We start from the raw sequence: 24,562 nt of genomic DNA on the forward strand, positions 1-24,562 counted from the left end.
ATTTATTTGATACACAGTTTATTATTATAATTAAAAGTCTGATTGGAGGGAATTAATGTGTACATAACTTAAATCTGATTGATTTTTAGATTTGTTAATAATGTTATTTTACTGATTATTTCCTTTCAAGATAGCTGACATGCTTATCTACCTCTGTCACTAAAAGGGGTTGTCTTATTTTTGACACAAATCATGTCTATCCTTAGCTCGGTTAGAGGGTTGTATATTTTACCACGAGTTTTTTTTTTCCCCAATAGGTTGGACAACCTGTGGGATAGAGTGCATCCATTGGTATTGCACTACCTCCAATGGATGCGAACTTGGTGCATATAAGCACTAGATAGCAGGACCGGTCCTAGCAAAAAGAGCCTAGAAACGGGTGCAAGGACGCGACCGACCAGGTACTGGCTGTGCTTGTGTGTGTTTACATAAACACACACAACATTCAGTCCTTTAGACAGTTTTACTGTTTCTAAACACAGATTTACAAGGTGGAGTTTGACTTGTGTCTGAGTGCCCCCCAAAACATGTTATAGATACATAGTTTCTATTATGTGGACTGGATATAGGAAATTTGGACGGAGAGGTTCAAAAATATATCCGAACCAATGAAATGAGAAAAGAAAAACGGCTCAATTCAGAGGCGTCAGTAAATACCGCCATAAAGACAGACAAAACACAGGAACCATTCTCATAGGACACACTTCTTGCGTCATTGACAGGATTCGAACACAGATCTTTTCCACACGGTGTGGGGAGGACGGTGATCATAACCACCGCACTGCTGCAAGGACGAAAATAAAATCAAAATCATACTCGTGTACAGAAGAAAAACCATAAAAATCGTTGGCATTATTGTGTCAAAGAGCTATAGATAAAGCGGCCAAAAGAACAGAACACGCTGCCAATTCTCAGTGGCACCACAAGAGAGAGAGAGAGAGAGAGACATCAGTATTTAGAGAATTAAATTAATTAAGTTTAGTATTCAGCAATCCAAGAAAGTACAATTTTCGCGTGCTTTTGGAATAGGCAAAAACATTAAATAGAAGATATTACGATGAATCCTAAGAAGGTTGTCCATCTAGTTTGCTATTTCATCATAATTTAATTCAATTTTTCTTTTTTTCCGAGATCTGTTATGGTCTACTGTATTACTTGCAAAATTTAACTTTCTGCCATTGTTTAAACATCAAAAGTAAATCAGCTGAGATGCAGTGAAGCCGTTAGTTAAAGTAATTCAGATTCAAAGAAGGAATTGTGCCAGCGATGGTATCGTGATATTTTGTTTGAAACCAACTAGATGGAGCTCGCAGACATTATTATGCTGCCACTTTATGACCTTAGTTGCTTCGATGTTTATTAAAAATAGTCAAACACAATGTCTTTTGACCAGAAACAAACAGATGTTTTAGACACGGCCCGAATCGAAACCTATTGTCAAAGCCAACATGAAAAAGAAAAAAAGTGTTCACTTTTTGTTCATTACCAAAAAGTAGTTTTTCTCAAATACTTTTTTTTTATTGCCCATCATCCGTGTAAAACTTAATTGGGGAATCTAACGAGAATTACAGCTGTGATCCTTTGTTCTAAAGTGCCTTTTATCCCTGCCCACCAAAAAAAGTCAAATAGCTCCTTTGAGTACTTAACTCGTACAGATGGATGGGACCGCCCCCAACAACCAAACTCTTTTCAAAGGATTCGGCTTGGAAACGACGTGGGATGGGTTGGCAGAGATCCAATAACTGCACAGTTTCATCTAACGATCTTTCCAAACAGGAGGTAAAATAATTGGGTGGCTTCACGCAAAGCTACCAGGATGTAATTAGCGGAAGTGTAAGATTAGTTTCAAGGCCACGTTTTCTTTCTAACGGAAATTACGCGCTAATATCTCTAGCAAGGGTCCAGCAGGAGGCAATTAGCGAGCACAAAGCGTGAAATTTCGTTTAAGCGTGCCACTGTGACAATAAAATTTGGATGAGCAAAGAGACACCAAACTTCACGTTTTATTTTAATCAGAAACAAGCTGTTACATGAAATATTAACAAAATATACAAACTTTCATGTTTTGTCTGCGTACAAAGAAAAACACAGGTGCTAAATATTAATGAAGTGACACTTTCTTAGAAGGCATTCATCAGACAATGTTGAAAAACACAAATGCGCTCTTGGACATTTGCGCCACATTTCTATGATTATTATTAGTACACACCGGTATTTTGCATATAGACAGGACCAATGCAGTAAAATACAGCGCCTCAAATGAAATTAAAGGGACAAATTTCAATTCGAAACTTACTTCTGATATGGCACAGTGATACCTCGTTGGCCTTGGATATATGCAAACGCATTTGCTCAAAATTGAGAATTAAAGGAATAATTATAATCTAGGAATGATTATTTCCGGTGATTGCAGAGAGCCAACACTCTGAGAAGAGAACACCTTCCCCACAGACAAAATTTATATTTAATGAGACTGCGTTCATTTCTGCTGCGACTCAGTACAGAGCCTTACTTATATCTGGAAAGAAGTATAATAACTTGTCGCTGAAAGGGTGCCATATTAATCAATCGATGTTCATATAAAAGATTAAAAAATATGCTTAGAAAAATGTTTTAGTTAGGAAAATTGCAGATAATGTTCTCAAAAAAAAAATGTTTTCGATTATGACACGGATAATCTTACAGACTCAAAGTTCCATCATATTCTGGGAAGATGAGTTTGGCCTTCTTCAATCACCACTTTTTAGCATTTCACCTACTACTTTAGGTGTAACAAAGCTTCATCCAATGTTACAAATATTACCATAGCTGAGAACGAGTCTTGACTCCGAAGTAGAGTAGTATAAGAAGATGTAAACACCTGTCACTATAGTAACAAGACTAAGGCATAGCAATGACGAGTTGAAGGTTCAAGAGCATTTCCTTTTCACCATCTTCTGGAGTTTTAAATGATGGATTCCTTAGCAGTTTTCAGTTCTTTTGGATTAGAACTACTTCACTTCCAACAGTAGGTCGGAAGCCAAAGAGAAACTATGGAAAAACACTGGGCATTAACAACCCATACAGGTTCGATATAATCTTATTAAATAGAGAACAAAGTGACCCTAGGACGAATAACTGGATGAAGATGGTCAATTTCTAATGCTCACAGCTGCCCTCAACAAGTAACCCTTCGTTTTTGTATTGACCAGCTTGAACACTGAAAGTCTAGAATTTAACAATGAAAAAAATAAAATTTAATACTTAACAAATTCAATAAAATTTTAAAACATCAAAAAGAAAACAAAAAAGAAATATATTAATAAACTGGTTCCTGCTGTGTATGAGTGACCACACCTATACACATTGATTCCAAGACTCATCTGGAAGCACTCGCCTTGTTTAAACTATCCAATGATGCAAGAAGTGCTTTGTTTCCCTTAAACACCCATCAGAGGGTAATGCGACGTTATTTCACTTTGGATGGATTGAAGTTTCTGTAGTTGAATTATGAAGGAGAAGGCGAGCCCCGTTGGCACTTGCAGCTATCAGAAGTGAACACCTCTGAGCAGACTCAGCATACCCACTAGAAGGAGTAAAAGTAGGGACTTCCCCAGTGCAGGGGATGCGGAGTTACAGAGGTCACTGTTGTGCTTATACTCGGCACAATGTGTTTGAACTAAGGGTCCACCCGCTTTTTCCACAATCTGCTCGCCCAGTTCTGCTGCTTCGGCACTGCATTTGGAGAGAACTGCAGTTTTAGTGCAATGGCTGTAACCATTGAATAGACTGGAAAAGGAGAGAAAGAAGAAATTAGTTGGCAGCGCACTACATTGATGATTGCAATATAACTAAAATCGCAAAGATTATTTCTTGTAAAAACTCTTAAAAAACATTTTCCTGGTCATAAATTACTTCAAATAAGTAGAGGAACGTTGAACTTACCAACACGACACTCGGATTTGTTCCTTTTCATCCATCTGCTGGTGTCTAATCGAATTCTGTTCTTTCAAGTAACGGTTCGAGCACTGCTTGTAACTCTCCGCTAGTTCCTTATAGCAAGGCGCGTGTTTCAGGTATTCTGAAAGGTTACAAAGAAGTTTGGGATGAATATTGACGAAATGGGCCAAACATTATTAATTTATAGAAGTGAATTACAGTAAATGCAGTTATACACTACCCGCTACTAATAGGGATTTTCTCGTATTTAGGGACCACTGGATAAGCTCGAGGAGATACAGCACTAATTTAGAACACAGCGAATAAAACTCTTTTACATCCTTCCCTGAAAATAAATAAAGAATAACTCTTTTCTATGCAATAAAGAGTTCTTCTATATTTATTTTCAGGGAAAATAAATATAGAGAAGCTCACTTCTCTTCCATTTGCCAACTGATGACGGTTCATTTAACGAAAGTCTCTCGCAACGACTATTGGCACCACCAGTCTTCTCTTTTATTTCATTCTTTCATTCGCGTCCTTCAACCTTTTTGTGACAACCAAGGATTGGAGATCTGCACTTCTACTTCCTTGCGCTCATTTTAAAATTTGTTTAAAAATATTTTTACCCCATTCTCTGCCGTAGTTCTTTTTAATGCTTCTTCCAAACTAAATTCAGCCACCATTTACCAATAAATTTATTGCAGATTTATACAAGGTGAGTACCGTTTTTTAGGCATTTGCCGTTCAATTTTTTTATAGTGATTAATTTAAAAAAAAAGGGGGTAGCACTAGAAGTAAATTGATAGATAAATTATCTCTGAAGTAAATTATATATATACTAACAGAGCTTAATTAATTCAAAAAGGTTATTGTAAAATGCAAGAGAAACGAAAGATAAGTAATAGATTAGATTGTTGTTCGAATGATTATAATATGTTAGAAGGATAGCAAATTTTATATGAGACGTTTTGACTATGTTTTAAGGATAGATAATTGAATATAGTGTTTGTATTGATGAAGAATTGTTGGTTCATCCGAAGGACTAATAACAAATAGAGACTTTAGGAAAGTTAAGATTGGTCTTCAGTGTATTGTAACAGAATGGCGAGAACACAGGGTATAATGATGAAAATAGCATATTGATTGTTAATATAAGAATAATATATGCAAGGTATCCTTGACTTAACCTTGTATGCATATTACATGTTTTTTTATTCAATTGTATATTATGTTGTATATATAAATGTAAATAAACTTTGTTGTTGTTTGTTAATTTGTGAGTTTGTTATTCCTGAACACTCAGCCTTTCCGAAGGGAATTATACACAATTGAGAAGTTCCCACGAATCTGGAATTCTCCTGTAAAGCAAAGTCAGATGTGTACGTGGGGGTGTAAGAAATAGAAGTCTATAATTATAAGGGAACAGAACAAATAAGGAATATTTAATAAAGCATTATTATTATACATATTCAAAATAAAATTTAAAGAAGAGTAAAGACATATGTATATATATTAAGGACACCTTCTTCCCCCCCACAACATGAAGGTCATGCTGTTAGAACTGCAGGAAGGTACTTTATCCGTCATCCTGGTCCAACAACCAGAAGAATGGGCCAGTTATAACGATGTTGGCGTTCAGGATCTGTGTTCTCTGACGTTATCAGTGGAATACAGATTTATTAAGATGAGCCAGCTTCCAAACATGACGATGACAGGCTTTGCGCTCTGTTTCAATAATTACTATTAGCTGATAGCAGAAAATTGGGTTCGTGCCTCTTCATCCATTGCTACGTGCACCTCTCGTGCCATACCATTGTCGTCAGTGTTTAACGATGGTGTGCCAGGAAAGATCCGATTGACATTAGTCTCCAATCTCAGAGCCTCAAATCTGTTTGGAAGTTAGCGACGACTTTATTCGCTTCCTGAGACATGTAACAGGAGTCAAGAACTCTGCACGTCACCGTATGAACAGAGGTTTATGGTAGAGAAATCCGTTCCCCATCACAGGCCTGCAATCTTAATGAAGGTGCTGTATCAACCCAACATCAAGCCCATACATCCTGAGAACAGCGCTCTTTCCTTCAATAACACCGAATTCCAGAAAGAAACAACCAACCATCATATCGAACAAACACATACAGTATCTTTTTTATAATGATTTGTTCCACCAATTTACAATAATCCCCAGATTTAACTTCCACGGAGCACACCTAGGACAAGGTGAAATATACACTTCAGCCAGGATGGCTCAGAAAGTTCCCCATTTTAGGGCAGCTAATGTGGCGATTGCTGGTGGTGGACTGGATCTAACCATCGAAGTGCACTATTCCTAGAAGAAGCGTAAATCTGGGAAGGATAATCGAGCTTAGGACAGACAAGAGCCCAGTAGAGTCGAAGTTGGTTACAGCGATCAGCATTCAACGAAGTTAGCGCAACAATCAGGCGAGGAACTTTTATCAGCTTTTTTCACATTATAGCTGAGTTAGTCGATCTCAGGGGAGGACAGAAAGGATTTTCTGCCCGACCAGATATCTTTCTGTGGACAATATAAAATATATCCAAATTTTAAAAAACAGTTTATTTATTCCATGATTTTAAACAATCGAAAACATCAAAAAAACAGAACAATTGTTTATTTCACAAGCTCTTGCGTTTTCACAGGAAATTTTTAAATTAAAATAGTTAATAATATTTAATAATAATAATATAATAAATAATGATAATAAATTTAATAACAAACCAGACACTGACATACTTCCTAGAAGCAACCACGGCAAAATGAAGGACACCATCAAGGTCAAGAACATCACAACTACACTGATATCCATCAGAAGATTTTGTTTTGTTTTGTTTTGTTTTAGAGTTTTATGGCGCATTAGCATCTAAGGCTATAATGCGTCCATCAGAAGAGGATCTTTCAGGCAGATGCCTTGAGCCCACTATGGTTCTGTCTGGCAGTCAAGCTATCATGCTCAATAACAGATAGTACGGATATATTCTAAAAGATGGGAGGAACAACCTGTACACTCAGGAAAGCTTTTGACACTGTTGCGCATGGAAGACTATTGTACAAATTGGAGGAGAATGGTATTAAGGGTAAGTTGCTACAATGGATAAAAGGACGGTTAAGTGGGAGAAGACAGAGGGTGGTAATCAATGGGTGCTGCTCTTCTTGGACTAATGTTATTAGTGGAGTCCCACAGGGTTCCGTGTTGGGTCCACTGTTGTTTTGTATATTTATCAATGATATTGATGAAGGTATATCAGGCTTAGTGTCGAAGTTTGCAGATGATACAAAGGTTGGCAGGGTTGTTAATGACAGTAATGGCAGTGTGCTACTGCAACAGGATCTAGATAATTTGGGCAGATGGGCTAAGAAGTGGCAACTGAAGTTTAACCTTGACAAATGCAACGTACTGCATATGGGTAGAAATAACCCCAGAGAAACGTACCAACTGTGTGCTACTACACTTAAGGTGGTAGAAAATGAAAAAGACCTGGGAGTAATTGTGCAGGCAGATATGAAGTTTTCTGAGCAATGCAGACAGGCTGCCAGGGCAGGTCATGGGGTTTTGTCAATGATATATAGGAATTTTGCTAGCAGGGAAAAGGAGGTGATTATCCCTCTGTATAAGGCAATGGTCAGGCCACGCCTTGAGTACTGCGTACAGGTCTGGAGACCTCATTTTAGGAAGGATTTAGATTTACTTGAGCGTGTACAGAGAAGGGCAACAAGATTGGTGAAGGGAATGAAGGGATCCTCTTATCAAGAGAGGCTTAAGTTCTGCAAATTGCAGTGGCTGGAGACTAGGCACCTTCGCGGTGATCTGATTGAGGTGTATAAGGCCTTGAATGGGTTCAGCACGCTGAATTCTGATGGGATCCTTCCACTTGTTCAGATTACGAACCTAAGGGGGCATAAATTCAAATTAAGAAAGGACAGATGTAGAATAGATGTGCGGAAATTTGCCTTTAGCCAGCGGGTGGTTAATTGCTGGAACAAACTTCCATCTGTCGTTGTGGAAGTTGATAGGTTGAATTGTAAGAACAAAATTCTTACACTTATCCTAGGGAATGTTATGTTATAAAAATTATAACATAACAAGGAAAAAATATGTATATATTAAATAATATTATTTACATAGGATGATTTTCAGCTTAGATTGCGATCGCTCTGTACCATACAGTCAAGTAGGGGAAGATTAACGTAACAACGGGGGGTAGCAGGACGGTACACAAGACAATGGGAGCACTGGAACACTAGTACAAAGGGAGCACCGCAAGGCCAGTTCATGGTCGCATAAACAGAAAGTGAGCAGCTCTTTGGAAGGAAAGAACAAGGGAACCGACTCCCCCTTGTGGAGAGAAAGATTTTAAGAACTAAGAGGGTGAAGGAGACCCTGGATGCGACATACACCTGTGGTAATGGCTAGCCGCTAGATGAAAGAGACCGACTCCTTGAGCACTTATTAATTTCAAGGAGCGGTAGAGAAAAAACAGAGTGGACTAATGGCGGTAAGTGAATCGGGAATGATCACAAGGAAATATTTAGAAATTTCTAGACGCCCTAAGTTCATCGAAGTTGCTGGAAATTTTGTAAACAGGAAGTTACCCCAGGAGAGGGAAGGGCCAAGAAAAACGGAAGAAGTGGGAGAGAGCGAATGAGAATAATGAGATGATGGAGAGCGAACGACGATTGGATCAAAATAGAATGAGCGGCTGAAACAAAAGGCAGATGCAAGAAAGGAGTGAGGAAGGTTTTTTGTGGGAGAGTTGTGAGTTTTGGCAGTTTGGAAGTTTTTGAGAGTTCCCGTGGAGATGCCTGAGTGATGTGCGGCTGGAAAGAAATCCCGAGAAGTGCCGGGAGAATCGCCAGAAAGTAGCAGCCAGAGTAATGAGTTGTGGGAGATGCTGTTTAAGAGTTGTTGAAATAGGAAGGAGATAATCCTTGAAAGATGGAAACACCTATGCTGGAGCTGAGTAAAAAGGGATCGAAAAGCCTCACCATAGAACGATAAGGAAGAGCTACATAGCCAGGCTTCTTAATAAAGCAATAAGAAGAGTCCTGATAATCCTATTATGCTTCCCAGTTTCGTCGAACTGATCAGACGCCCAAAAAGCAGGCCGGAGCAACTTATTTAATAGCCGTATGTAAAGAAGAGCGAGTTCCTGAACGTAGGAGAATCCCTGTAGATGAACAGCAGTACTTTGCCGATGAAAAATTCCAGTTGGAGCCTGATGATGCCCTATGCTGTTGATGATGGTCGCCCCTGAACTGAGAAAAGGTAGTGTAAAGAGTGATTCCCTAAGTTAATATGTAAGTACGAGATAATAATTTTAAGCTAGATTTGAAGAGAAGGACTTTAGAAAAATGTTTATTTAGTTGATAGTAGATTTGGTACTGATTAGTATAAAAGGAAGAAAAGGGTTCATAGATGTATGTACTTCATCTCAAGGATAAGTTAAAGCAAGGAAGATTTAGATACATGTACTTGAGACTGGAATGTTCTAAGTTAAGAAGTAAAGGTGTTCTATGTACTTGAACGTTACAAGATATTAAGATTGAATTATTTTGGAAGGGATAAATTAATGAAAGATTATAGCGGGGATTTATAAATCTAGGACAATATCCATAGAGGTGTTAAGCCCACTGAGGTAATTCTAGTTGGGAAGTTTAACTGTTAGAAAGTAAAAATAATGTTATGAGATGTAACCTAAACCAGAAGGAGAAAAAGCAGAAAGACACGAAGAGACATATTATATCATTTGCTATTAATTTTACATCTTAACACACATATAATGCCAGTTATTAACATTATACCAATTGATGTTGTATGATACCATTCTTTAATGTATATACTGTATATACATTGTATATACTGTATATACTGTATATACATACTGTATATATAATGTATATACATTATATAATGTATATAATGTATATACAGATTCGTACCACGCAGCTTGCCAACTCTCTCGGAATTCCACGGCTTCCCACCTTAGTCGACGACCAACGCCTCCTAGCAACAGTCAAGATGATAACAGGCATAATGGCAACACCTTCATTCTGGGATACCGGTGGCTGGAGGATCCCCCCTGCTGCCCTTAGGGCCAATCCCGAGCTCTACTCGCATTCAGCACGACTCCATCTCTCGGACAGGTTCCTTCCTCAGCAGATGCTCAAGCAAACCCAGGCACTGGACGCCGACCTCAACAAATTCGCTGCTGACCGGACTTACCGGAAAAAAATTATGACGAGTAGGACTCATCAGCAATGACTGATGTGTACCTTGCATCTGTTCCTGTCTGATTGAGCTGGTGCTCTTATCTCGATGTTAAGCCAGCTCAATCAGATTAACTCTCGTAAGGAGTTCTCTCCTTTGTATTATAATGTTTTCTTTGTAAAATTACCGTTTTGTAAATAATTGTTCAATTTTCCCGGAAGTTTGGGAAAATGTAAGCCCCTGGCTTTATGGCCGTGAAGGGTAATAAAGATTATCTCTCTCTCTCTCTCTCTCTCTCTACTGTGAAATAAACAAATTTGTATATGTTTATCATGTGTAGTATTGAGTCATTCTGAATACTCAGCCAGTCCAGAGGAGACATACACGAACTATTATTCCCCCAGAATTCTATCCCCATAAAAATAATAACCCCCCCCCCCACAGAATAAATTTAAGGAGGAACTGGACAGGCATTTGGAGGGAATGGTGTTATTTTATTTTATTTTATTTTTTTTTTTTTTGGCTGATGCTGCATAAGCTCATACATTTGCTTTCTTGCATCACATGCCACTACTACTACTACTACTACACTAACTCTCACCTGATGTACATAGAGGACAAACTATGCCGCAACCGAGAATCAACTCAAACAGCTACTTCGGATCACCAAAGAGTTCAACACTGACATCGGGACGCAATTTGGCCTAGACAAATTCAAGACCCATAAATTGCATCAGGGACATCCAGTCGGACGAAAATACCGGCTCAAGGCCGGTGAAGGTATTAAAGCCATGACAGAGGGAGAGACATTAGTAGCTGGGGATGATGCAGGCCCACCAGTTAGAACACAAGGAGGTCAAGGCCCGGCTAACTGAGAAATACTAGAGATTGAAAAGCCTGCTAAAATCAAAGCTGAATGGTGGGAATATAGTCACAGCCATAAACACGTGCGCGGTTCCAGTAGTCCTCGTGAGTAGCGAAGTTGGTAGAATCGCCGTCCTCTCCACACCGGATGGAAAAGACCTGAGTCAGAGTCCTGTCGATGACGGTAGGAACTTTTATGGCCCTCTTTCACAATGTGGCTGAGTTCGTCGGTTTCAGAAAAGTGTAACATGCTTTTTTCTCCCGGAAATTCCGGTTTTTCATCCAGAAAACAGCAAATCGACCACAGAACACACGCAGTTTACAGACAATAAATGGAACAATATGGCTTTAGTCACTGATGCTCCTAAATAAGGAGCATCAGCGTTGGACCAACGCCGACGCTCCTGATTTACAACCAACTCACAATCTCCCCCAGCTCGGTGTTGGTCCAACGGTGAGCTGGAGGAGATTGTGAGATAGACCAGGAAAATGAAGACCAAGGGCCGCCAACACCACCGAAAATCAGACATCGAGAGACTAACCATAGCACATGAAGGGGATTTACTGACCTCATTGAACAAGAAAAGGTGATAAAGAACCTGTGGGATTACTTACAGGAAATCTCAACTCCAATCTACCATGCCATAAGAAATACAGACAAACGGCACATAATACTGAACCTCAACAAGCAGACCATAGTCACACAGATAGAGCAAACGAAGACAGAAAGATGGACGAAGAAGACAGACACTCCATGGCCGACACTACAATGATCTCCATCAAGACCACATATATAAAATGGCTTCCAACGCTTGGCTCGCGAAAGCAAGGCTCTTCATCGAGCCCGAAGGATTCATGCTCGGCATCCAAGATCAGATAATCAACACCAGGAACTACAAGAAATACATCGCCAAGGATCCCGGAGTCATGACATGACACATGTCGTCAATGCCACCTGGTTCTGGAAGCAATCCAGCACATCACCGTGGGACGCATGGTGATCATCCAGGAGGAGTACACTCACAGACAAGACCAGGTGGCGAGGATAAGATCAGAAGCTAGCACAAAAATTCCAATTGAAGAAAGAAAGGGAACCATGTTACCAGTACGAACCTCAGGCCGTACTAAAGACCACTACTCACAAACTATACTAGAACTGCTCTATAATAAAGAACAAGGCAATCCCGTACAACAGACCGGACATAACCATTGTCGAAAAGAAGGAAATAGCTACTTACCTGATCAACATAGCGGTATCTAACACCAGCAACCTCCAGAAAACATACGAGATAAAGATCAGGAAATACCCAGACCTAAGACAGGAAGTCAAAGATATGTGGCATATGGAATATTGACCATCCCGATCATCGTGTCTGTTATTGTTAGTTTGTTATTTGGTTTTTAGGAGCATTAGCAACTAAGGCCATATTGCTCCGGGGATATGCGGTGGTCATTCCCTGACCTTTCCGCATCCTCCGTATTTGGTGGTGACGGGTTCGAACCCCGGTCTAATCAAGAAGCGTGTGTACTACGCACTGCTGCTCCTTCCCACCTGGCTACGGAGGCGCCTGATCATCGTGTCAACCACCGGCATGGTACCGAAGAGCCTCCATAACAACCTAACAACAATAGGCCTCCCAGAGAACACTTAAATGGAACTCCATAAAGCCGCAATCCCGAACATCTGTAGGGCAGATAGAGAGTTTCTCGACAGCAATAACAATAGTAACCGGGCACAACCAACTAACTAACCACATGGTTCCAATGCACTTGGTAACAATACCCGTTACGGGGAGGAAAAAACCCCATAATAATAATATTTAATTCGAAGAAATATTTAATTACTGAACTTCCACCGGTATTTCCATTGGTGCTTGCTGCACCGCTGTCCATAATTCCGTCGCATTCCTGGGTGGAGGATCCAAAGCTCGAACGGACTTTTGCACAGCATCCCAAAGATGCTCCACAGGGTTCATTTCCGGTGAACGGGGTGGCTATTCTATGGTAGTAAAATGTGTGGAACGGTCTTCAAACTATGTTCTAGTCACCACGGCTCTGTGGGGAGGCGCATTGTCCTGCTGGACGAGTCCATTGCCCTGTGGTGCACGATGGTCATAAAGGAATGCAGATGGTCTGCAAAGATGTACACGTAACCTGGACAGTTCAGAGATGCGTCTAGACGTACCAGAGGTCCCAACGTGTGCCAGTTGAACACACCCCAAACCATTACCGGCTGTCCACCTGCCTGAACAATTCCTTGTTGACATGACAGGCGCATAGCTTCGTGCGGTTTCCGCCAGATACTCACCCTCCCGTCAGCTTGAAATAACAGGAAATGGGACTCACATGACCAGGAGACCGATCTTCTCCAATCATCAAAAAGGTCCAGTGTTGATGCTCTTTCGCCCAATTGATGCGTAGAGTTCTGTCTTCGTGTTAGCAATGGGATCTGGTGGGTCGGCAGCTCCCATAACCTATTGCGGTTAATGATCGCCTGATGGTTTTGGTGGAGACGTTTATGGCACCTCCCTCGTTGAAGTCAGCGGTGATTTGTGCCACTGTGGCTCTCCGGTTGGCTGAAACAATGCGAGACAGACGTCGACGGCCACGTTCACAGAACGCCAATGAGAGAGAGTGGAGAGAGTTCGTAAGAGACTAAGTATTTATTACCCTAACTGCCGCGATTATCCAGTCCTCTCCCCCTTTTGAATGAATGGAGTTCAGCAGTTTGAGAGGGGTTTCACGGAGACCGCCTCACATTCGGAAACAATATTCCATGGCCGGGAGGATTTGACATTTATAGAGAGTGAGTTGTTTAGAAAAAAAGAAACAAAACAAGCAATATTTCTGTTCCAATGCCAATACAGACTGGAATTTAGAGTAATTCTCAATAGAGATATGTGATGTCGTCTAAACATTTAGACGACATCACATATCTTCTTCGCAGGTGGCGAAGAAGAACTAAGAACAGCGTATTCTATTTTATACGACAAAATTACCTGGAGGTCAGCATTCACGAAGTGAAATATGGAACATATAGTGCTGTCGTCAGGAAAATGTACATTTTATTTTCTGTTTTCAGTCAGTGGGAGATCATTGACGCCAAAGAGGAAGTGGATGAAAGAACAGAATCTTGGGGAACTCCGGATCTTTATTACTGTTACGGTATCCAGCATATAGAACTTATTCATTACACCTTTTTGGAGCACAACAAGCCTTCTCTTGTACTTGGGGATATTGGCTATAAGTCCCCACGTTCACCAGACAGGTTGAGTCCTGTAAGTATCCTCATTGAAAACCATACTCCTGCCACGTGAGAACAAATAACTCAGCCCCGATCAAAGAGACCTTTCAGAGATTCGCTAGTAGAGAAAGAATCGAACCCAGTACTCACCGAATGATGGCAGGTGACGAAACCACCATACTGTCATGGAAAATTATAAAATTGAATAGAAATAAGAAAAAAGTTAATATTTGATAACAAAAGAGAAAACTTAACTGTGCAGAAACAGTCAGAAAATATTTTTTCTGGGCAGTTTCAGCAATGGATTGAATACTTCAATCGAGAAATTGAGGTGTCGTGGAAGGGGCAAAGATACTGAATAATATGTACACTGTTAAATAACAATTGCAATTATAATAAAGATTTTGAGGACCTTCGGTGGTCCGACTTACGTTTCCTGAAATCCGAGTTGCGAGTGCAGAGGTCCCTCAGAAGGCTCTGAGCGCCGCTCGTGAGGGTCTTGTACGCTTCCCTTTGGGCTTTGTCAAAGCAATCAGTGGTGAATCGATCGACACAATCCATCGCATCCTGAAGGTGCCTGCAAGAAAATAACGCATGTCAACAAATAACTCCTTAATTAATTAAGTACTCCTTTCTGCTTCCGGAGTACCTCACAGATCCCATCATTTACATGCACTTCGCGCTTATGACATTGATTTCCACAGACGATTATTTCAAAAAAAAAAAAAAAGGAAGGATCACAGTTCAGTGAATTTCTCAAAACATTCTCCGATACTTTCAGCATTTCACTCTTGAGGTTCTTTCTTCGATTAACAATAAAACTTAACTTTACTTATTTGATTTGAATTCGTATTCGCACAGCCGACTAAAAGGAAGTTAAATGTGTATAACTCGATTCAATGGGTATCAATCCGCATAGTGGGTATGAATGCACAGTGGGTGTTAGTATGAATGCATTTTTCATAAACGATTGACTTCCTTTTATAAAATCAAAGGGCCTCTCAGAACAAGCTAATAAACGGCCGTTTAAGGAAGTGACAATAAGAAGTGTACAAGCTGCTTTTAGTTATCCGAAACTGTAAGAACATGGCGCGAAAAAACAGTCTTCTTCATTCCATCCTTAGTGAGTTATTTATATTTGTATCAAACCTTAGCCTCCTCTCCTCCTCCTTAAATTTCAGTCTCTCAGAAACCGAGGAAGGGAATTGATTCCAGTAATGGACAACATGCTGAGCAAAGGTAAATTTCTTGATGTCCAGTCTATTAGTTTTCCACACTAGTTCATATTTATGCTCCCTAATTTTTTTGGAACATTTCAATCCATCATTTAAATTGCTTTCCCTCACCCTCAGCGTCTCAATGAGATCTCTTCTGAGATGTCCTTTTCTCAAGATCGGTAACCCACACGTTTGCAATCTCTCGTCATATTTACGCTCCATTTCTCTTCATGCTAGACGAGTCGCCCGTCTTTGGAAACTCTTTCACGATCAATGTCTTCTCTCAAAAAGCGACGGTCAATCCCAAACAGTGTTCCAAATGCATTCCCACTATTAATGTGAATAACAAAATAGAACTGTAACCTCCGTTTCCTCTACATGCAATATTATGATAAATCACCGGTAAATCTTTATCACAGCCAGACTTCATGTCTGGCTGTATCAAAACACCAAAGTCTCATTGCACACTAAGTGTGCAGTGAGACTTGAGTGTTTCTCGGATTATTATTTCCTAAATGTAGTTTGCGGTTTCTCTGACAACCATTGAATCCTGTCCAATGAAAGCCAGATGATTTGCATCGTTAGCCACCCTACCAACCTTTATATAATCGGCAAATTTAAAAATCGTACCTTTTCCCTTGCCATTATCACCAAAAAGATCAGAAACAACAGTGTCCCCAGAAAAAGCTCACTCTGACGAACGACTCTTTATAACTACCCCTGCCTCCATAATGCCAACACAGTCCAGTTAGTTCGGCAACTTTCAGCATGGATCTGAGTCAAGTGCTTTTGCGAAGTCGAAGTGTACAATGTCAAAATTGGTTCTTAGGTTCAACAGCCTTATTAGTTTATCAGGTTGGTCAAACAACATTTTCTCTTTATGGAAAAAAATACTCAAAAAAAGTTACCACCAGGTTATTGGCTATGATTTTTATTACCTTTCAGAAAACAAAATTGCATATTGCACGTAACGTTGAACTGAAAACCAAATTATGTTATGGAACGAAATAGGTTGGCAAATATGTAAATTAATAGCTCTTTTATTAATTCGTATGCATCAAAAGAGCAGATACAATGAGGCACAATTTTGCCCAATCTTCACTGAGAATTCATTAAGAGGAATGCCAACATTTCTCTACCGAAGGCTGGATTGGGCAACCCAATTTTTCTCTGGCCGTATCTTTTGTTACGTACTAAAAATAGAGTATAGTCTAACTTGTTTACCTGGGCCTTGTATTTATTCCGCTTTCTGCGAAAGTTATTAAATTCTTCTCTGCCGTGTTCCTATTATGCGGTGGAAATTCTTCCTTTATTCATTCATCTTTGTTTTCTCCAGCCTTTGTTCGTTTCACGAAGCTGGAATTTTATTTTTAAATTGGATTACGTTGCTTTCTTCGTACTGCTGAGTCTGCAGTTGCCAGCTTCTGCTTTTAAATCATGGGAGGGAAGTTTTCATCCTCAGTTTGTTATTGTCCATTACCGTTCGTCCTGACGATTTTACAAGTCCAATTGGACTATAATTCTCTAATGTTCTGTTGCACAGTTATTTCCTTGAAATAATTGTAATATTCGTGCAGATCAATCTTTCTGCCTATGCATTACAAATCAATTTCTTTCTCGATGTTGGCTGTCCCTGAAAATGATCTCATTGCAGCTCCCAGCAATACTAAGTGGGCAGTTCGGAATTGAAGATTTAGTAAATTAAAATAAGTGTCATCGATCTTCTCTGTTTATTAAACAGAGAAGATCAATGACATTTTAATTTAAATAACTTGACACTCAGAACAATCATCTGGTATTACTGAATAATTTTATTGCACGGTTTCAGCAGATTGCCAAGCAACTGGAGTTTTAATTGCAAATAAAACCTTTTCCGGTTTTAAAACTTAACTGCGGTTTCTCCGACCACCACCGAAGCCTGTCCAAATCACACTGGAAAATCAAGCCGGATTGGCATCGTTAGCGACCCTCCCGACCTTTGTGGGAAATCATCCCAACAAACTACAGGTCATAGGTTGCTGACCACTGCTTTAAGACGTTTCCTGAATTAAGAAAATAGGCAGATGGAAAATTAACAGATAAGCACAGCTAGCACCTTTTCTACGTATGGATTCAGCATTTTCTACATATGGAGTTTATGATTAAGGTTATATTATATCTCAGGATCATCTTGAGAAGTGTAACATCGAAACTGGATCACGAATGTCTTTTATAAGAAGAAAATTGTTTTACAAACCTGATAATCTATGATGAAATAACTTGGTATGCAACAAATGTTCACATTATATACTTCAACTTTAGTAAATTTACACCGTTAAACATGGGATGTTGCTGTAAAGCTGGAGTCCGTTGGCATTACGATTGCTGAAGGAGAGGAGGCAAAGGGTTATAAGCTGGATTCTTCAGGATGCCAGCGCCATTCTTATTTCTGACCTTCTTGAATGATATCGACAAGGCGATTAAAGATTTTTGGAAAGTGGCTAATGACAAGTCAGACTGAGCTCTTTCAGAATGGTTTGGACAGGTTTCATGGATTCTTCGAGAAATCGCAGTATGTTTCTACATTTGGAAAATAACCAAAGAATAACGTATGCACTTCGTGGGGTACCGATGAAGGGTGTAAATGAAGAAAGAAAGGGAACTGGTGTTTTCATACAGTCAGACATGGAAGTCAGCGAGCAATGAACGCAGGAGATTAGGAATGCGCACAGCGTTTTATCAACGCTTCTAAGCAGGAAGGTATAATTCTGTTATACAAGACTGCATTGGGAAATTTCATTTTCAGGTTTGTAGGCTTCGTTTAAAAAGAGACGTTGAGCTTTTAGAAAGGATTCAAAGACGGTCTTTGCAGGTGAGAATAGCAAAGAGATATCTTATGAGGAGAGACTACGTTGCGGATTACACTGCTTGGAAAGTAGCCATCTCAAGTGATGGAAGGATTTTAGACAATTTAGGCATATTCGATTGAAAGGAACAAAACGAATAAACTATTAAAGGTTTCATATTGAAATGGAGTAAAAATTAGGGGTCAGAAATATAATCTATTACAGTAAATTAATAGATTGCATCCTCAGGTAGTTTTAGTTTACATTTGGCAGTATGTTTTCGACCACTGGAATAAACTGTCTTCCTGCGGGTGGTCAAGTTTTACATGCTCGTGAAATTTAAGGAACTGCATTGATTACTTCTAATGGTGAGAAAAGTACAATACAACATAATATACAATTGAATAAAAAAACATGTAATATGCATACAAAGTTAAATCCATACCTTGCATAAATTATTCTTATTCCTGTTTCCCTTCACTAGCTAATCTGAGTTGACCATTATACGAAAACACCTGATTCATTCTTCTTCCCCTAACTCCTAACACTTATACACATTCACCATACCTATTTCACTTACCCCTGGATGCAATTGTGTTCCTTATATTAGCCATCAATATGCTACTTTCATCATTCAGCTCTGTGTTCTCACCATTCTGTTACAATACACTGAAGACCAATCTTAACTTTCCTAAAGTCTCTATTTGTTATTAGTCCTTCGGATGAACCAACAATTCTTCATCAATACAAACACTATATTCAATTACCTATCCTTAGAACATTCAAAGATTCTCATATAAACCTTACTACCCTTCTAACATATTATAGTCATTTGAACAACAATTTAATCTGTTACTCATCCTTTGTTTTTCTTGCATTTTACAATAACCTGTTTTTTTAACATAATAACTCTGTTAGTATATATAATTTACTTCAGAGATAATTTATCTATCAAATTACTTCTAGTGCTACCCCTTTTTTTTTAAATTAATCACTATACTGTTTCACTAACAGTCCTTGTCAACTTACAGTACTTAATAATATCTCACCTACTTCTATATTTTTTCTTTCCTTTCCGGGGAGGTCTCAACCTTCCATTTTAGGCTCTCAGGCTACCTTCTGGGGATCTCCTTCATCTGCTACAGATAATTTTTAGGAACTCTTGGCTGCATGGGACTGGCGTTCTTTCTCCACTTTATTCGGGCTACCATCCATTCGCTGCTTCCTTCCTTCTCATCGAGCTACTAATTCCGCATTTTCGCTCCTTCTCTCGACCTACTAATTCTGCGGATTTCGCTCCCTTCCTCTCCACCTTATTAAAACCTATCTCAAGGAAAAACTCATAGGGTGCTACCCTCGTTTTTCCACTCCACCTATTAAGAACTCTTTCAAGAAGAAAACTTCCCAGGGCGCTGCCCTCCTCTTTTCCCACCACGACCAAACACTCCACTGTTAACTGACACATATTTCCTACCACAACAGAACCCTCAACTGTCCATGTTACTAACTCATTTTGCCTATCTCGACGAAAATCTCGACTGCTGTGTCCGCTGACTCTTTCATTTTCCCTAGCACCAACAAAAATCTCAACTTTGTCTCCCTCCTAACTCATTTCTATAAACACCCGCATGAATCTCAACTTTGGGTTCTGTCTTCTACTCACATTTTCTAACACGACAAAAACTCAACTGTCCGTCCTAACTCATTTTCCCAAAGGCCGACGAGAATCTAAACTTTGTCTCCCCCTAACTCATTTCCATAAACACCCACTTGAATCCTAACTTTGGGTTCTGACTCCCTCTCTCCCCCTGTTCACTCGCTTTTTTCATCTCAACTCCGTATTACCCCTATGTGTCAGGCTCACCCTTGTTCTGAGTCTTAACCAATCTTTCTCATTTTATCAACTTCCACTCTGTCCTAATTCGCCCATGTTATCTTCTTCCCAAGCTTTCTGTTTATTGCTCTATCCAACTTCTTATTTTAAGAAATTTGTAAAATTTTTCAGGCTGTCTGTACCTTTGAAGTTTGCCGCCTATGGTTATACTTTAGCAGGCTAATTTCTCACGATCTATAAAACTTGACATCATTTGCCATCTATTGTTTGGTTGCTGTGTGAGCTGGGAGTTGAGTGTACCTAGGTTGCTAATAGCTTTTCACTTACCGCTCCCCTTGTATAGACGTTGTCTAATTTAATCCCTTGCGAGTGATCTTAGTAATATTCTTGACTTATAGGGTTTCGCTCCCCCATATTGCCATATTACAAGTTTTACTTTAAATTAATCTCACTTTTCTATAAAATAATATATTTGTAAGATTTTACATCTTACAACTTCGTTGAATCCATGCCATGGCTGATCCAGGTTGTTCTGTCTGTTGATTGAATGGGAACCTACTCACTATTAGGAAGGTGTACCTAATCAACGGGAAACTTAGTGCATACATTTCCATTGCTGTATTTTGCTTGATGCCTTTCCTCGTAAAAAAACGAAATGTGCTCATTCCATTAGTTCACATTTCGCAGTAGGTTCGGAAGATAAGAAGCAAATAGTGTAATATGCCTGAGTTAATGGAAATTTCTCTTTAAACCTCAAGAGAGCACAAAACCTTCATCTTATCTGAGGAATTAAATTTCGGCAGAAGACCAGGAGTTACGCGAAAATGCAATCTTTCAAGATCCTCATTTTTTGTGCGCTAGAAGACTGCTTATCCTCTTTGTGATGTAACGAAAATAAAGAAATGCACTTGTTAGGGCATCCGACGATTTGCCAATGCTATTCGTTACGTCAGCGAATTTCAGTCCTGCTGGCGAGACTGTACGTGGTTATGATCACAAAAAATCCCTTTCGCTAAGGCCATTCTCTCAATAATTACAAGACGTAACTAAGACACGAGCGCACACACTTGAGAAAGAATGAAAAAACCTACAAAAAGGTTGTACGGTGTTCTGTTTTAGCAATAAATGCTTTATTCTGCTGTGAATTAAAAAATAATAATTACTAATTTGCATACAAAGAGGGCTTTATACATAAAAGATTGAGCTAAATAAACAGGAACTAAAAATAGACTCACCAAATGGAGTTAGAAAAGTTAAAACCGCAACTGAAGAAAAATGCCGAAGAAAGATAAAATCGGAGTCATTTTCTTAGATGTTTATCTTAAAATTTCAAAAGAAACACAAAAAACAAAAGAAATCGATGCTTTCTCTGTTCTTGGAATTATGATTTCGGTGCGTGGGTTGTCATGGTTACGAGAACGTGCGCAACTCCAATACTGTCGTTGTCATGGCTATAAGTAACGCTAATGTGATCAGTTCCAGTGACTTCGATAACAAAACGCGTTGATGAGAACGAGACATGCAGAATTGTGCGGAGGGGTGGGCCGAGGGGAGGATCGCTTCTTCGTGGCCTGCAGGTGAAATTGCTTACTTAAGAATTTCACGATTTCGATTGACTGTGCCTCTTTGGCTCGCTCACTTCGAGGCATCGCTTCCTCCCGCTGAAACGAAGAATTTCCAGTCTGCATCGCATAATTCCATCGGAGCCGATGTTATCCGAAGTGCACGCGCTATTAGCGGAGTTCCATTCAAACGCCAAAAGGTGGATATTTATGACATTTAGACGGGCAGCTATCGGGATCGAAAGTGCCTCGCTGAAGTAGCGCATGCTCCTTCTGTTGTCTCTAGATGGAGGGTTCGCAGTTGAAAGACGTCAAAGTTCGGACGAAGACGGAAGTGAACCACTGGATGCGATACAGAAAACTTAATTAACTGAGCGGTAAACCGTCTGAGGACACAATAGTGTCATGTAAAGCAGGATGCTGCGCGGATCTTTGGGAAAAGTTTCAAGAATGAAACGCCGTGGGGAAGGAGTGGATAAAAGAGGGCGGGATTCTTTGCAGGGACTTCAGTTATACGAAGAACTCTTTTGTTCTTTAAAACCATTCTGCGACTAAAATCTCAAGAAGACTTTGTGGACATATTCACGTGTGCCAGGCGAGATAGGCCCAATGAAACCAGGAAGTAGATACGCCAGTCATGCGTTGGGAAGAGGTCATAAATCTCCAGTTCCTTGAATTAGAAATTCTCTTATGCTGTATTATTATAAGTCTCTTTGGATCTAAATATACAGCATGGCTGTAATAAAAGTCCATCTATTGTGGTGCATTCGCAAAGAATTTGATTGATGGAAAGCGTCTGATTTAGCGACGATGCACGCTAGTATTATCCACCAAAAATATTACCAGCGTAATATTCGCATCTTGAACTTGAATGCAAGCAACGCGTGACATACTGCCAACGTACTGCATGCAAAAACTAATTTCTTCAATTTTAAGCAAGTTTTGTCCATAGAGGAGAAACGTTGAACAATTCCATCATTAGTCCTATATCTGTGTATCCGTTATTATAACTGAACATCAGCACCGTTCGTTCTTCAAGGTGATACGTTGGTTACTGTTGTCATTTCTACTCTCTATCTGGAAAAGCGTGGATTGGAATCTACTCTCCACTGGACGAACCTATTGCGGTTTTTCACACAGGGACCCAGTTAGACATTCCACAAAACAGGAAAACTTGTAGACGCCATTTCACAGACAACGCCTCCTAGTTATAGTTGCTTTGGAGTAAATATTCTAAATAACCAACACAAGCTAATTAACCATTTTGATGGGAATTTTCGGAAGATTTCTCATAAGTCTTGCGAATTACTACATAGTGCGGCTAGAAAATCTGTTGACTTCATGATCAAATTACTATTAATTTAAAATTGAGACATCTTTGAGCAAAATCCACAAAACCTGTACATGGCTATCAGCAGACATTCCGCTCTCCATGAAATATAAGCTGGTCAATATTTCAAGTAGTTTCAACCCGAGATTTTTGGGACCCACGATTATGAAATTAATTTTACTAACCTTAATAATATGAAATTTTGATTAATTCCTTAAAAATCTACAGAAGTTTGGCAGAACAGTTTAATCCTCCCCCTGCAATTATCATTGCTCTGTCACCATGCTGCAGTAATCTATCTTAACTTTGAGTGGAAAGAATTTCAAAGTTTTCGAAAGAATTCGACAAAGAATTTCTCATACGAAAACCAGCTGATGTAAACAGAAAGTGATCATTCAGGAAGTTCTGTTGGACAAGCAATTCCAGTGCCGTTTATACACACACACAGTAGAACTACAATCGTAACGAGCTCTGGTACTAGAAGGGAAACAACATAATTCGCCGTACGTATGTCAAAAGTCAGCTCATTTCCCACGCTAAAGTAGTTTGGAAGCGTTGCGTCTTCTGCGATCCGATGAGGTCCCGCGCTGTCTAAATTCAAATGTATGGAGATAAGCCAAAGAACGGCGCCCTACAAACGGGCAAAGATGCTGCCGAGATTGACTTCCTAAAAGATGAAGAAGTAATGTTTTCTTATCTGAATCCCAAATATAAAGTTTAAATGAGACCACCGGAATCAGCAGTTCGAGAGGAGGAATAAATGGATGAGCTCGTCCACTTCTACAGACAAATGAAGAGAGGGGGCGAAAAACTTGTAGAGTATGACGTCACACCCGATAAAGAAGGGACGCGGCGCGAGAAATTGAGTAGTGGGGAGAATCGTTCATTCAAAGCGGAAAAAAACGATTCCATCACTCAAAGTAAAGTACCAATACCACCGAAGCTACATCGATTTTCCAACTACCAAATGCTTCCCGACACCATTATCACAAGAATCAGGGATTGCATTTTATTAATCTTTTTATTGATTGTCTTTTTTCAGCCTTTTGTCTTTTTAAGATCTGCTTCTTTCAGCCACAAGCAGGGTAAGTACGGTGGAAGCAATACCAGATGTTTCGCGAGGAAATGTTATCCAATACCCCAGAGCAGACATTCAAGGATCTGATGGAGGGACTTGCAGCATTTGTCAGATTTTTAATTATCGTCAAAGAAAAAAAGTTAATCGGCACTCAGAAATAAACGAAAATTGTAATTAGAAACGAAAGTATGTTTTGGGTATCGAAAAAAAAATTATTTCCATTTAAAATGCGATGAATGAAGTGAATCCCATTGATCGGGAAAGGCGCAGCCCACCCCTGTAAATTGGTTTCTGCCGCATAGCATTCCTGCTATACGGATATTGATCAAACGGATTTGCAAATGTGGAAATCAAGAGAACCGAATGAATTTATTAAGCATACGTTGTAAACATCATGCTGAAAAGGTGAAAAATAATTTATTAAGGAATGCCAGCCCACCTGCTGTCTGGTCCGCTGTAA

At 39.6% G+C, this 24,562-nt stretch overlaps 1 protein-coding gene across 1 annotated transcript in view; it reads right to left on the minus strand.

Moving 5' to 3' along the window:
- Window positions 1-1,977: 1,977 nt before the first annotated feature.
- LOC150090439 (uncharacterized) overlaps window positions 1,978-24,562 on the minus strand; it is a 111,887-nt gene continuing 89,302 nt past the window's right edge. The window contains exons 3-5 of the mRNA XM_090389884.1: window positions 14,688-14,833; window positions 3,925-4,060; window positions 1,978-3,768 (exon numbers count right to left, since the gene is read on the minus strand). Coding sequence (XP_090246010.1) covers window positions 3,528-3,768; window positions 3,925-4,060; window positions 14,688-14,833 — 523 coding nt within the window. The 3' untranslated portion in view covers window positions 1,978-3,527. The remainder of the gene's footprint in view (window positions 3,769-3,924; window positions 4,061-14,687; window positions 14,834-24,562) is intronic.

The sequence above is a fragment of the Mastigoproctus giganteus genome, chromosome 2 (genome assembly GCF_048544385.1).
Source record: "Mastigoproctus giganteus isolate SK-2022 chromosome 2, ASM4854438v1, whole genome shotgun sequence".
Classification (NCBI taxonomy): Eukaryota; Metazoa; Arthropoda; class Arachnida; order Uropygi; family Thelyphonidae; genus Mastigoproctus; species Mastigoproctus giganteus.